Source organism: Pleurodeles waltl, chromosome 7 (genome assembly GCF_031143425.1).
Source record: "Pleurodeles waltl isolate 20211129_DDA chromosome 7, aPleWal1.hap1.20221129, whole genome shotgun sequence".
NCBI lineage: Eukaryota > Metazoa > Chordata > Amphibia > Caudata > Salamandridae > Pleurodeles > Pleurodeles waltl.
In genome coordinates this window covers 493,357,189-493,372,623 of record NC_090446.1, presented here as the reverse complement: position 1 = coordinate 493,372,623, position 15,435 = coordinate 493,357,189, and the positions used below count along the sequence as shown (strand labels likewise).

The 15,435-nt window shown below is 47.2% G+C and overlaps 1 protein-coding gene across 1 annotated transcript; it reads right to left on the bottom strand.

The window, feature by feature from the left end:
* Nucleotides 1–7,136: 7,136 nt before the first annotated feature.
* On the bottom strand, nt 7,137–15,004 carry LOC138304250 (apoptosis-associated speck-like protein containing a CARD). Its single transcript, XM_069244149.1, has 3 exons — nt 14,670–15,004; nt 13,095–13,163; nt 7,137–8,119 (listed from the first exon to the last, which is right to left on the bottom strand). The coding sequence occupies exons 1-3, from the start codon at nt 14,944–14,946 to the stop codon at nt 7,860–7,862; spliced, it is 606 nt and encodes a 201-aa protein (XP_069100250.1). The 5' UTR covers nt 14,947–15,004; the 3' UTR covers nt 7,137–7,859.
* Nucleotides 15,005–15,435: the final 431 nt, after the last annotated feature.

Sequence of the window (15,435 nt, the reverse complement as noted above, 5' to 3'; positions counted from 1 at the left end):
CAGATGGGAAAGGATCCCGACCACCAGCCAGCCAGACGGACAGGGTGCCAGCCCCAAGTGCATCGAGGAAGGGCAGGAAGTCAGCCCCAGCTGCAGGACGGAAGGGCAAGGAGGCAGCCCCAGCTGCATGACGGAAGGGCAAGGACTCGCCCCAGCTGCAGGACAGAAGGACCAGCTGCAGGACGGAAGGACAAGGAGGCAGCCCCAGCTGCAGGACGGAAGGGCAAGGAGGCAGCACCAGCTGCAGGATGGAAGGGCAAGGAGGCAGCACCAGCTGCAGGATGGAAGGGCAAGGAGGCAGCCCCAGCACCAGGAAGGAGGGGCCTGCAACAGCAAGCAGTAGAGACAAGGGGGCTGGTGCAGGAACTCAGTTGGAGCCCCCACCACCAACCATGGTGGTGCAGCCATCCGAGGCTGCAGGGGAAGGGCTGGAGCCTCCCCCACCACTGCCAGCACTGCCACCACCACCAGCACCACTGCCAGCAGCAGCAGCGCCAGTGGGCAGCCGTCTGAGGCTGCAGGGGAAGGGCTGGAGCCTCCCCCACCACGGACAGCATTGCCACCTGCACCGCCACCAGCATCACTGCCAGCAGCAGCAGTGCCAGTGGGCAGCCGTCCGAGGCTGCAAGGGATGGGCTGGAGCCTCCCCCCACCACTGCCAGCTCCACCAGCAGCACCACCACTACCACCACTGAGCAGCCATCATCGCCAGCGGACAGTGTGTAGTCCTGCCTCCGTGTGCTGTTGTGTGCCTGGCCCCAGCAAATCCTGTGTGTCTGACACCCAGGTGAGAAACTGTGACCTTGCACCTCCCAAGATCTACATCACAGGGCTCAATGCCCCCTCCAAAAACAGTGGAGAAGCCATCCACTCGCCCCAACCTCCCCAGGATGAAGCTCACAGGGCACAATTCCCCCTCCAGAACCAGTGGAGAAGCCATCCACTCACCCCATTCTCCAGAGGATGAAGCTCACTGGGCACAATGCCCCCTCCAGAACCAGTGGAAGAAGCCATCCACTTGAGAAACTGTGGCCTTGCACTCCCAAGGACCAAGCTCAGGGCATGTTGCCCCCTCCAGAGCTAGTGGGCAAGTCACCCACTTGAGAGACTGTTGCCTTGCACTCCCCAGGACAGAGTAATGGGCATGTTGCCCCCTCCAGGACCAGTGGTGTTGTACCATCTTCCGGCTGAGCTGCCCCCACATTCCCCATCCCCCTGAGGTGCCTGGCTATTTTTGACCTGTTTCCCCTGCAGTGTTCTCTCTGTGTTGTTGCAGGAGTGAGGTGGGGCCTTTTACTATGTGATGTGGCCCTGTGGCCCACGGACATTGAGGACTGGGCAGTGTCCTTACATTTGTAAATATGTCTATACTTGTTGATTTGGATGCAAGTATTTATACTATTTTGTCTTATTACACTCACTTTAATCAATTAATTTTGTCCTTGCATTATTCCTGAGGGGTACGGGGTGAATATGTAATGTTATTGCATCTGCTTGTGTGTATGGTGTTGGGTGAGTAGGTGTTGTGTGTCACTCTCTTTTTCCTCCCCCCCTCCCCTGTGTGCTAGGTGGCAGTACTCACGTGGTCTTCTTCGCTGGTGTTGGTGTTCGTAGTGGAGCAGAATGTAGATGAGCATGGGGAACACATGCAACTCGAGCTCCATGGTGGCGTGGTTCTTCCTTGAGTCTCCCGGGGTTGAGTCATTTCCCTTCTGTGCAGTGTTTCCACCAGGATTTTGATGTCGTTGGTACTGGCCTGGAAAAGGTGACAGATTGGTGTGTCTTAATACAGTGGGCGGAACATTGTCTTCCGTCTGGCTGTAGGCGGTTACCGCCATGGTGCCTGTTGATTTCGCCCTGGCGATCGGTGTGTTAAAGTGGCTGTCTATTTGAGCGGTTTCAAATTTCATATTTATTACCGCCAGCCTGTTTGCCGTATTACCGCCGCTTTATCACCGACCGCCATTTGTACAAATGTTTTCTTTTTTTTTTTTTTTGGCTTCATTTTATCAAGTATGCAATGGAAGGTTGTTAATGACTGAATTGGAAAAGGTCCTAATTTAAAATATCAAAACCCATGTAATCCATAAAAAAACCTATTTCCTTTCTGTTGCCCCCAAAGCCCTTTTTTTAACAGCAATTTAAAAAAATGCTATTAGGTATTTTTTCAATATGTTTAAAACAATGGTTACAAGTAAGAAGTTAGGAGCAAGTCCTGTAAGCAGGGACAATCAAAATCAGTTGTGCATTTTTTTTTACTGTGGTAAATACAAATGTCTTAGATCTCTGCATGTTTCATAGGGCCAGATGTGCGCAGCTTTTTTTCAGTTTGGAAACTGCCCGATTCGCAGAATCAGGCCATTTCCGACCAGAAAAAAAGCATTTTTCAATGTAATCTGTTACCGAATCGCAAAATAGATTAGCGATTCGGTATTAGGAAGGGGCGTGTAAAGGGGATCCCTTCCTAATAGCGATATGCTGTGGTATGTATGAATGTTTTGGGACCGAAATGGGGTTGCAAAACATTCACTTTTTACCACCAAATTCAAGGAGGTTGCCAAGGTGCCCCTTCCCCCTTTGTGAATACATGCAAAAAAATTTTTAAGGGCAGGCAGTCGTCCCACGGACTGCCTACTCTTAAAAAATAAAACTGAAATGTTTCATTTTTCTTTTTGAAACGCATCCTGTTTTCCTTTACGGAATACGGGGCTGCATTTACAAAAAAATTTTTTGCTTTATTTAAAAGCAAACACAGATTGGTGTATGGCTGCTCCCAACAGGTCGCCTTCCCTGTTTTTTAGCAGTTCCCAAGGGGTCGCTATTTTCAAATTACCTCATGAATATTAGGGCCAGATGTAGGTAGGAAAAATTTTGCGAGTCGGAAATTGCGAGTCGTTGCGACTCGCAATTTCCGACTCGCTAAATGGTATCCAAGAAGAAAAAGCAACTTCAATTTGCGACTCTCAAATGAAGTCGCACCGCAGATTGCGAGTCCGCTGTTTGCGAGGTCGCTTTTTGCGACCGCGCTAAAAACGAACACGCAATTTGCGAGTGGGTGTCGCAAATTGCAACTGTGCCGCAAATTGAATGCAGGTGCAGCAGAATACTCTGGAAAACACTTCCAGGCTCTTGATGATGACATCACAGCCAGGAAGTTTACAAATACAGCTGGGAGGAGGGAGGACCACACCCATTTTAAACAGCAGAACTGCAAACAGAGAGAACAGCAGCTACCATGGCTGAGACACCAAGGAAGGGCAAACTGAAATTTGCAGAGGAAGAGCTGGAGGTGCTGACAGAGGAGTGCTGCCAGCACCATGACCAACTTTTTGGGAGGGCAGCCCTCACTGTGCCAGAGGTGGAGAAGAGAAGGATCTGGACGGACATCCAAGACAATGTTAACTCCCTGGGTGTCAGCCACCGTACCATCGATGAGTTAAAAAAACGGTGGTATGACCTGAGCTCCCGGACCAAGGAGAGGGTGGCAGAGCGGCTCCATAAGATGAGGGGCACTGGAGGGGCACCTTTCACAATACCACCACCCACACCCCTGGAGGAAAGAGTTGAGGAGACCCTGGAGCCAGAGGCAGTGTGCGGGATGGGAGATCTGTATACATCAGAGCCAGGACCATCAACCGGTGAGTACCATGAGACATGCATGTACACCCAATTATGCCATACCCCCACCCACCTTGTACACAGTAGCATGCACAACCAAAATAGCTCCATTTCAGAGTAGCAAACACCAGCATGGTGCATTATGGGCAATGTAGTCAAGTAGGCAGTTGATAGGCAAAAGTTTATTAGGAAGTTGATAACAGATGGTAGATACTGACAGTGTGTTCCCTATGTCCCACAGGTCTCCCACAAGACACCACCTCCAGCCACAATGTCCAGTGGCCACAGGTCAGCCACCAGCCTGCAGACGAGTCAGGACCAGCCACCACTGAGACCTTCACCACCAACACCCAGTCCCCTCATGATACACCAGTTGCCATACTGGTTTGTGATCCAACACCTGATCCCAGCCACAATGCCACTGTAGAAGACACAGAGCCTCCACTGCATCGCAGGTGACGTGTAAATGTACCACCAGAGCCGCAGGCAGAGTCAGGGCACGCCTCCATGTCGCCTGCTGAGGCCGCACTCCTACGGGGTCAGCGCCTGCAAACACAGGAGATATGGAGAATTTCAGGGGCAATGCGGCGCATGGAGCAAAATCAAAGCAGTAGTATGCAGCTGGTACACACGGAGTTGCAACAATTGAGCACACATGTGGGCGACCTTGCACTCTCCATGAGACAACTTCTGGCAGAACTCATAACTGAGAGAAAGGGTGCAAGGCGTCGTGACAGGCAGCTACTTAACCGGCTGGACCGCTTGTCTGCCTCCATTGTCAGGCTGGCTGTGAACACTACTGGCCTTTCAAGGCGCACGGTCAGCCTCCAAGTTGACATGGGCCACTTTGCCAGTGACGTGGCACGTGGACTGGGACGTCTTAGCCACGCTGTTGATATAATGGAGGCACGGCAGGTGGCCAGGGGCACGGCTGACACGCCGCAGGATAGTGAGGAGGGCTCCACCATCAGCAGTGTCTCTGCCAGTGACACCAGGGTGTTGCGCAGTGGAAGCGCAAGGCAGGGCACTGCTGACACACCTGGTACCAGCCATGCTGGCCGAGGCCGGCGTAGGATATGAGCTCCACACTGTCCTGGGGTTGAGGCACATGAGGTCAATGTGTCCTCATGCCAGGTGGACTTTTACAGCCCTTGAACTGCTGTCAATGTATATAGTTTTTTTTTGTTGCACAAATTAAATCACTTGTTAGTTCCACTTCACACCTGGACTCTTTGTGTGTGACATTAGTGAGTGTTGTGACAGTTGCAACGTACCTTCCAAAGTATTGGTTTGCAATGTGGTCCCGTCTCAGTCTGCCTTGATTTGCAATGCCTCTATCCCCATGATGGCGATGTGGTAGCTTTTGGTCTTCATCCTCCGAATCTGGGTCTTCAGGGGTGAGAGGTAGCCCACGTCTGGTGGCAATGTTATGCAGTATAGCGCATGCGACAACGATTTTGAAAGCTGTTATTTGGATATACTGGAGGGCACCTCCACTTCTGTGGAGGCATCTGAATCTTGCCTTCAGCAGTCCAAAGGTTCTTTCAATTATATTTGGGGTCCTCCTTTGTGCACTGTTGTATCGCCTCTCTGTCTCATTGCTGGGTGTTAAGTACGGGGTAAGTATCCATGGTCGTAGTGCATATGCACTGTCACCTGTTTGGCACAAAATGTACAATGTTAGCTGGGCATAGATGGTTTCCACATTGACCTGTGTGTATGTCTGCAAGGTGTATTCAGCTACACTTAGGAGGTATCCGTCTCCAAACTCCCCACGTTCTAGGCGTTGGTGTATCCCACTGTGCCTGAAAATGTAGGGGTCATGTGTTCTCCCTGGATATTTGGCTACCATGTCAGTTATAACATAATGGGCGTCACATACCACCTGGATGTTCAGTGAGTGGGTACACTTCCTGTTGCGGAACAGATATTCCAGATTTGCAGGAGGGCATATTTGTATATGTGTCCCGTCTACACACCCTATGACATGAGGGAAGTTGGCAATCCTGTAGAACTCCAACTTGGTGCTGTTGATTTCTGCCTCATTCCCGGGTAGGTATATGTATCTGGACATGTGTGTGAGTAAGGCATCTAGGAATGCTCTGAAGAACCGTGAGAGTGCACTTTGGGATACCCCACCTGCCACAGCAATGACCCCCTGATAGCTACCCGAGGCCAAGAGGTGTAGTGAGCATAGCACTTGCACATGCATAGGGATGGCGCAGCCACGCACAGTCTGGCGTTGTAGCTGTGGATTGAGTAAATCTATTAAATCTAGTATTGCTGCACTGCTGAGTCTATATTTATCATAAATCTCCTCCTCTGTTTGTTGGAAAAGTGTCTGCCTGGTTCTGTATATCTTCTCCTGTCTCTGGCTCCTCCTCCTCTGCTGTGCTGCGTGGGCTCTCCTCCTCATTCCTATCATATATATCTCCGCCATCTTGAGTAACCCAGATGCGTTCTGGGTCTCCTTTTATACTTTGGTTCTGGTTACCACCTGCTCTGAGTTAGTGGTAAATTGGAAGTGCAAAATGGGCTTTTTGCGACTAGTCGCAATTTGCGAGTGGCTATTGCATTTGGTTTGCGACTCGCAAATTGCGACTTCCTATTTGCGGGTCGCAAAATGGGGTCGCTATTTTTGTGAGTCGGTAATGGCTTGCGTCGCATTTTGCGAGTCGGAAATGGGATTTTTGCATCTCATTTCCAATTTTGCGGGGTCGCAAATTGCGATTCGGGCCATTTGCGACTCGCAAAAGTTTGCTACATCTGGCCCTTAATGAGGTAGGCCAACTGCGACCCAGTGGGAATCGCAAGCTATGTAAAACACTGTAGTACACAGCTGTTTACTATTTCCTAATTGCGAATTGCAAAGTTTCGCAATTAGGAAATTGCAAAAACAAAGCTATGTACATCTGACCCATAGTTTGCTACAGATTTTGGAAAAATTACAAGTTTCCAATAGTCTGGACATTATCTGCATAATTTCTATCTCTACTAAAAATGTCCAGGCAGAAAGAAAACATGGAATATGGAGAAGAAAGGAGTAATGAATAAGGTCAATGAGGCCGATCCGCAGTGCCTCCCACTAACATGCACTAACACAGCTGAATTGTAGGCCGGGCTCATCACTAGGAATGTGATAATAAATTTTATTAGGCGATTCCCCTCTTTCCCACCAGGCCCCACATCACTCTGTCCTCCAGGGTCTCATTTCCTGTGTAGCAGCTGGAGGCAGTAAGCATGTGTGCACTGATATGTTCGCAAACAGGAGAAATGAGGGAAGATTACCTTAAATCCTGGAACAAGGCCTATGAAAGACTGCAGATGAGTGTGAACAGAGCGGAGATGTGGGAAGGAGAGGTCGATCTTGACAACAGGACTCACGAATTATAGCTGAAGACAGATGTTTGGGGGGAGAAGGAACCACTGACATCCAACATATTTCAATCTGCTTGTTTCATAAACATGCACGAATGTTAAAAATAGACGGCTGTGATTTAATGCACGTACACCACAAATTTTTACTTTAGTCTAAGAAACTTTAATATGATTTTTTACTGTAATTTGTACAAATGTTGCCTTCCCTTCTCATAAAAATCTAAAGATATGTTTGCATATTTTCTCTAATTTTTTGCACAGATTTAGACTGTCTCTACCTATTAGCGGGTAAATACCACAAAAGTGGTAGTATTGTGCTGAATCAAATATGTCAAGTTTACATTTAAAAGACAGTAACAAAACAACACAAGAGCGGGAGCCGGTTTACATTTTTTCCAGAAATGCTTCTGGTTATACTATAAAAATTGAACTTTCGTAGATCTGGAAGCATATACTATTATTCTCTGACCACCGGTCCGATATTTTAATGACACTCCTAGTGCCAGTATTTTTCGGCCACCAAATCACCAAGCCCCATATTGAATACTCCTGACACCAGCTAGAGAGGGCTCCTAATCCACCTTTCTGTTCTCACTACTGCCATAAATCCAAAAGCAGTGGGACTGTTGCTTACCAAAACTGAAAATTATAAAAACGACTTTAAGAATCTATACACTTCATGCTAATGGATAGCTTGCACATAAATCATACCACTGCCCAGCTCATTATAGCACCAAAGGCAAAGTTAATGGATGACTTTTTTTTATCTCTCTTTCTAGAACAAGACCATAAGATAAACCTGAAATAAGCTGTGTTGTTGCTTTTTCAAAGTCCTTTGATTTCGCCCTCTACAGAAAACCCTTTTACTGCCCCCCCAGGTCTCTGACGAGAGGGCCATTCTGCTCTCTCAGTGCTCGGTAGAATGCTTCTTTGCCAGCTTCACCCCAGCCATGCATGAATTTGTACAGCTCCCGCATCTTGTTCTGAGTGGTAGTCATCGCCCGCACTGAATCATACTGTTCTTCTGTCAGGAACTCCAGACTGACCAGTCGGTCAAGGATGGGCTCCACCAGAGTGCACCGGCTGATAATTGCCTCTCTATGCTTGTCCACAAAGTGCTTATCTGTGAAGGAAGACAAAAAGAAATTCGTATGTTTCGGTCTATTAGATACTTTTAGGGCCTGCCCTGCATCAGGTCAACAGACAAGTGCATATACTTACTATATGTTCTCTTAGTCTGAGTCCCCTTCCCACTCATTTATTGGGTGGGGATTTTCAAACCTCCTCTGAACAGAATCAAGTATTTCTATCAAGGTTTGAATGTCTTGGTACACTTAAGGCACCATTCTCCAAAGACTGGCACATGACCTGTGGTTTTGCAAAGCAAGTGCTGGTTCAAACCATTTTTCCCAAACAAATGTATTTTTATCAATAGCCAGGAACTGGGCCTAATCAGTCAGCTTCCTCATTACTCTGTGTTTGCTGCTATATCGAAGGCTTTAAGTGATGGCTGTCAATCATGCTAAGCATGATTCTGGCGAATATTGACTGCAGTACTTGGGAACTAAACAACGGATGAGTTTATGTATTATGTGTGATTACTTTTCATTAGCAATGCTAAATGATACATTACATCAGTGGCAGGATTTCTTTTAGATCTATGCTTCATTACATTTTCGGGACTTGGCAACCCCGAAGCAGAAGATGTGCAGACTTGTTTCACACCATGTCCTGCTGACCTCTTTTCCTCGAAGAGTTCTAGTGGACTGCTTAAGGGCTTGTAGTCTGAGAGTGTGTGTCTGTGAACACTCTACCTGGGGGGGGGGGGGGGGCGACAGAGGTGCTACCGCAGGTAAACACAGGGTGCTGACTAGAGGACTCTTTCAGTCTAGCTCTGCAGCTCACTCCAAAGAGCATTCTAGCTCTCACAACAGGAAGCTAAACCCACAGAATCCTCCTCACTGGATTAGACTCATTGTGCTTCTAATTGTGGAGCCAGAAGGAGTATCCTTTGAGAGAAGAGACAGTAAATAGTAAAATAATAATTTTACCCAAGCAATTTAATGGATTTCTAGTCATGTTTCATCCTTTCTGGAAATCAGCATTCTCTGGAACTCAGGACCTCCATCCCTCAGATCCCCTTTCATGATTCCCTCAGCTCCCTCATCTGATCCTCACACACCCCCTGGACATCCTTACATGCATGGTGCAAGCCCCTTGTGCACCCAGCAATTGGACTTGGGTTGGTGCCTCATGTGTTGCTTCACTTGGCACTGGATCAATACCTGCGGTTTTCCATCTTCCCCTGAACCTCTTTCTAGTCTGCTCTCTCAACACTTTGTAGATGCAACTCGGCGTAATACTGTCATGAATCCCCTGGTCATGACAGATTTTGTAAAATGAGGTATTTGCACCTCGGGCCCCGCACAAATGGTGCTTTCCCCTTTGGCTCTCAGTCCCTCCTGGTCCTTGCCTGATCCCTTCACACGACTGTCTTGAGTAGGTCGATAAGCCTCTCCCTTCCTTTACTACATTCAGTTTTGGAATCTAAGGCTCAGATTTAAGAAGGGCTGTGCCTCATTGTGCCACATTAGAGTCATTTTTTATGATGCTAATGTGGCTCAATAAGGCCAAATGCCGGGAAAGATTTACAAAGTAGTGCAATGCAAGCATTGCGCCACTTTCTAACCCCTTGCAACACATTATGCCTGCGCCAGGCATAATGTATGCAGAGGGGGTGTTCCCCCGTTAGGGGGACCGCATAAATGGTGCAGTGGAATCTATGAGATTCCACTGCACCATTTTTAGCGGCTATTTCTAACGCCTGCACAGAGCAGGTGTAAAAAGGGGGCACACCATTATTCTTAATGGGCCCTATGTACCTTGCTGGTTTGGCACCAAAATTTTTGGTGCTAAACTTGCAATGCACTACAATAGCGTCAAAAATGATGACGCTGTTGTCCAAAACCTGCGCCATGGTGCACCATATGTTTAATACGGCGCACATATGGTGGAGTTGGGGGGCGCTGATGGGCGCAAGAAAAGTGGCACTGCATATAATATCTTTCTAAGGTGAGGGTATTCCATACCACCATGAAAGATGCAATGGCTTTGAAGACCTTTACATGTTTATTGTGGCTTTCCCTCTGTACTCAACTGATTCTGTTTTACAGACATCCTAAAATTGGACAAAGGCTCCCCACCCCATTCCTCATACCACTATGATGGGAAATTGTTCTGAGACAAATTATTTCTTATCTCTATCACTGAGCTTAGCCACTTAGTTATTTAAACTACCCTTTCAACAACCCCATGGAATGATGAGGGGTGCTTATAGTACATATACAAATTATGTATGTGAGAAATAAAAGTCTCAAATGTTCATCATGGCACCAAAAAACAATAGTCCTCCGAAACCTGGTTCATCATTCATTCATCCAAATATAGAATATGAGGTGAATCTCTGTATAGTGGATATCATGGATATTTTTATGGCACCAAATTATTTTGAATTTTTGACACGTGGTGGATGTTTATGGGGACTCATGTCTAATGCAATGGATTTTAAAGGAAGATTGTAATGCCTTGACTAGCAATTATGTTATTGTCTGTTTTGTTATTGTATTTATTGTGTGATTTGTATGGATGTTTTTAACTTACAGCCCTGATGAAATCTGTTGTTGAAAGAAACGTCTTGGCTGGGCTTCATGGCAATGTAAAGAAAATCTATAAAGCTCTATTGTGATACTACATCATGGTTCCTTGTTGGATGAACGGAGGATGAACCACATTTCTGAGAACTATTTTTTTTAGGTCTTGATGAAGTTTGGAATCTTTCATTTCTCACCTAAATAATTTTTGTAAATAATTTGCCTCATCATTCCGTGGGGTTGTAGTTTATAGTAAATGATCCCTGAGCAGTGCGTTCACGTAGGGTCGAATGCTGGAAACTGAATTTTATTGGACTTACACTAGTGCGATCATCGTTGGCCTACACTGCTCTTGGTGCTTTCTGTGTTTTGTAACCTTTTAACAGCTAGCACTTTCTCAGAACATCCTACGAGTTCTGCCGGCTGCTGTGGGGTCCTCTACTAGCGGACAAAAAAGGTACACATGGCTCACTTTCTGCCATTGATAATATGATGAGAGTTCTCCTTTAAGAGTGTCTTGTCCTTTGCTTCATACCCAGGGAAGGCTAGCATCCTGGTGAACACAAGACTTAGGCCCATATTTATACTTTTTAGCGCTGCATTTGCATAATTTTTTTATGCAAAATTTCAAAATACACGCCCATATTTATACTTTTATAGCGCTGCATTTGCGTCATTTTTTGACGCAAAAGTGGCGAAAAATTACCAAATATAGCTCTACTTTGCACGTTTGCACCGCTGTTGCGTCAAATAATTATGCAAATGCAGCACTAAAAAAGTATAAATATGGGCCACAATTGTATTTTGGAAGTTTGCGCTGCTTTTGCATAAAAAAATGACACAAATGCTGCGCTAAAAAAAGTATTAATATGGGCCTTAGCAGCAGTTGGTGCCAGAAGAAATTCAGGAAGGGATTATTTTTTGTTTGAGAACGCTCTGGCATTCTCTAATGGTATCATCTGGATCTGAAGTCCATCCAGCTTAGTATTTAAATGTTACTGGCCAGAAAAAATTTGAAACTTTGCAATCGAGTGACAATAAACAGGTTAACATAGAGAAAGGTGTTTGTTTCTGGACTGGTTTCAACCAGGAAGATCAGTGTGGTGCAATCACTTTTATCTGGAGAACGCTACCAAGCTTTTTAGAAGAATGGTTTGCACTTGTGATGCAGCCTCTTTTTTACTAAAGGTTTTATCAGATGAACGCATGAGCCTTTCTGTCTCTGTGGTTTTGTTCCAATCCCCGTATCTGGATGCTGACGCAACCCTACACAATTTATGAGAGCACATGGATTTTACTTGCACCATATAAAGGCCTCATGGTTGCTCATCATTTATTGTTGTGCTAAACTAGGCAGACAAGACTCCAAGACATCCAATTGTACATAGTGTAGTCTCTTGTATCAAGGATGTTTTTATGCTTAGTATCTTCACCTTTAACAAGAATTTATTGACTGCACACATTTGCAAAAGTACACTGGTCTCTTCTGTACGTGAAGTAAAAGATGCTGTGTCTAAAGGGGGTGGGGGGCTAAAAGAATAAGAGCTACTTTTTGAACTAACTTGTACATGTCCTAGTCATTTTGCATCAAGACCATAAACGGTCCCAACAGTTTACCACATAATTGATGGGATCCTGTCTGTGGTGCCAGAGTAAGGTTTGTACAGGCATGAGCTGGTATTAGAAGATCCTACTTTCCCTTCCGGTGCACATGTGTGTGAACAGTCATGAAGAGAAGGGCATCTCTGAGATCGCAACAGACCCCAGCAAGATTCTCTCAGACATATGCTGGATCCCATAACACCAGCTAGATCCCAGAAAGCCCTAGCAAACTCTCGAAAGGGACCAGTAAGATGCCAACAAGTACTGGCAATGGCCAACAGGCAACAACAATATTCCAACCGACACCAGCAAAATCCACACAGGCATCACTATAGTCTCTACTGGGACCTTGGGGATATTCCAAAAGGCACTGATGAGGTCCTAAAAGGCAAGGCACTAACTGGATCCCATAAGATCCCAGTAGTAGCTATAGACACCCACACAGACACCACCGAAATCCCAATGGGCGCTGCTGAGATGCTAGCAGCCCTTCTAATACAAACACACTAAACCTGCAGGAGGAGAACACGGCCAGAATCTCACACACCCTGCTGCTCACCTATGCACAGAAAGAGGCCTGGACAGGAATGGTCATTCTCTTTAAGGGTGAAAGGGGACCCTTCCTCCCACGCCCGCCCTAGAAGAAGAGGGCATCACTAAGGAGGTGTCATGGCACGTGCAGGCATGTCTCCAGCGGTACGGAGCCACACGCCTCGCAGATTGTCACACGGTTCACTGATAGTGATGGATAAAATCTCCCACATGATCCAGTAGTGACCCCCTGTGCGTGCTCTTAAGGCACCTTTCTTTACCCTCCCTGATACTCCTCTGTAGCTTGAAGCTCACCTGAAGCTGTGGCTCCTGCACCCCCCGTGCTGGGGTTCAGGGGTGGCGCGGTGCTCCCTGCAAAGCCATCTGTGTGGAGAAAGATTTTAGGAGTTAGAACAATTGTTGATTGAGCCCTTTGAACACATCAAACCCTTTGTGATCCCCAAATTCACAGGCCACCTTGCGCCCCCCTCCCTTCCGTTAAATCTGCGCTCCTAAAAGGTTGGGACGAAGTTAGTGGCAGTGCCTCAAAAGTCTCGGCGCCTGGAAAAGTCCATGGCATATCGGGTATGCACCTAGAAGGTCAGTAGAGCCGGAGTCTAATCAGTCATACATAGCTGTCACCTCGACTTACGTCACGACGGCCACGTCTTGCTCTTTCAGCCAACAGAAGCTTGGATTTTGAAACTTTTAGTTCTGTTTTGCCTTTATTTATTGGAGTCTACAGTGCCCTAGCTTGCGGTACTGCCAAAAAACAAAAAAATATAATGTGTCCTTCATAAGACGAAGCACAATGAGAGCAGTCGCCTCGTTGGGTCACCTATCAGCCTGACGCGCTTGTCATAGTCGGTCACGTGTTAGGCCAGAGCCTTGGGCGCTGGCACCTATTAAGATTTAGTAACATATCAAACATGTGTGCCTAGAAAGCATCAGAGGAGAAATACAGGCGACGCCGTATCACGTGTGTATTTATCAGTCTAGTAGGTTACGAAAGGGCAGATCGACATAAATAAATATCATGCTTTTAAAGGCTGGCTTGGCTGGTACAGAGTCAGTCATACATCAGTCGGGCACCTGTAGCTTTGACGGTCATGTGACAAGTCAGGCCGCGCGCCGTTAGCGACAGGGACAGGTTTAGGGACGGACTAGGTCGGAGCCATAAAGGAGGGTATCTCATGATGCACTCCTCCGCAAGCATATTTGTACATTTCTAGTTGCAAAAGATAGGAATCTCCTCTCCCGCCTCTCTTCTTCCAGGACATTGTCGAGTGAAAGGAAAGCGCAAGTGAAAGGAAAGAAACTGCAGGTGTGTTTTGCAAAGCCCCAACCCTTTCACCTGCAGCGGTTCCTGCTAAGGGCGTAGAATGGACTGAGGGCGCGAGACTCCCCAGCAGGGTCGCGCGGAGCCCTTGCGCGCGCAGCATAGCCTAGAACCACTGGGGGGGGGGGGGGGCGGGGGCAGGGGTATTGGGGGGCACCTGGAAGAGACGCCAGGGCACAGGTGCATCTTTATAAGACTGTTTTTACCTTCATTTCCTGAGTGTGATCGGTACACACATTACGCTTCCTCGAAATGCCTTAGACATAATTATTTTAGGAGAGTGGCCGATAAAGTTGTGCATTTTGAGCTAAACGAGAGCCACACCAGGCAGTCGCGGGTCTGGTGCCAGTTACGGACGGGGTGTCCGCTGCTCCGTAGCCCTCCTGAAAGAGGCGCGTGCACCGGCTGCCTCACCGAACCCAGCCCTTCGGGGCCACCGGGCAGGGCACGTGCCGTGCAGTGTGAAGCTGGGACTAGAGCACGGGTATCTTGGATCTAGAGCCAACCCGGCCACACCAGAGGCGAAGAATGGAGGATGAAGACCGCCCTACCTGCCCCCGCAGCCTTCCGGAGATGCTCAGCCACGTCCTTCTGGTTGATCCGCTCCAGCACCTGCAGGGTGAGGCTCAGCCCATACTCTAGCCGGTAGTAGCTTATGATAAGGTCGGCCACGTCTATAGCGTCCTTCCTCTCCAGCGTCCCCCGTGGGATCTTGTCGTAGCCGGCCTGCACCTCGGCATCGCTCAGACTCCTCCTGAACTTCTTGTAAGCTGCTTCCTCCAGACTTTCCAGGGCGTACTCGATGTGATCCCTCAGGGTCTTGGCCATGGCTCAGCGCGCCAGAGCACAGACCTGACTGAGGGGAACCAGGAAGTTCCTCATACCAGACTCTGAGGACAGGGGGAGGGGCCAGGAAGAGTAGGCAGACCAAGAGAAACAATGTATGCAGTGGAAAACAATGATGATGTAATATTAGGTATAAAGTATTCCATATCCTACATTTTAAGGATATTGCAAGTCACAGAGGAGTTCAAAACCCATACAGAGGAACAAGGCTGAAGGCCAAGTTCTTTTAGAAGGTTATGGAACACCGAGGTGACTAACATTATCCTTAACATAGACACCAGTGGGTACTTTATCCTCTATAATACATTGTCACACCATCACCTTTCCCACAAACTACTTAAAAATGTGGTGTGAAGCTCTCTCATATGAAAGAGAGGCGTTGTTTGCAAACATATGTAATAAAAATAAAACCTCTTATGCAAAATTAAACACATCAAATACCTGATAGATATTTGTTGCAAACAGATATTA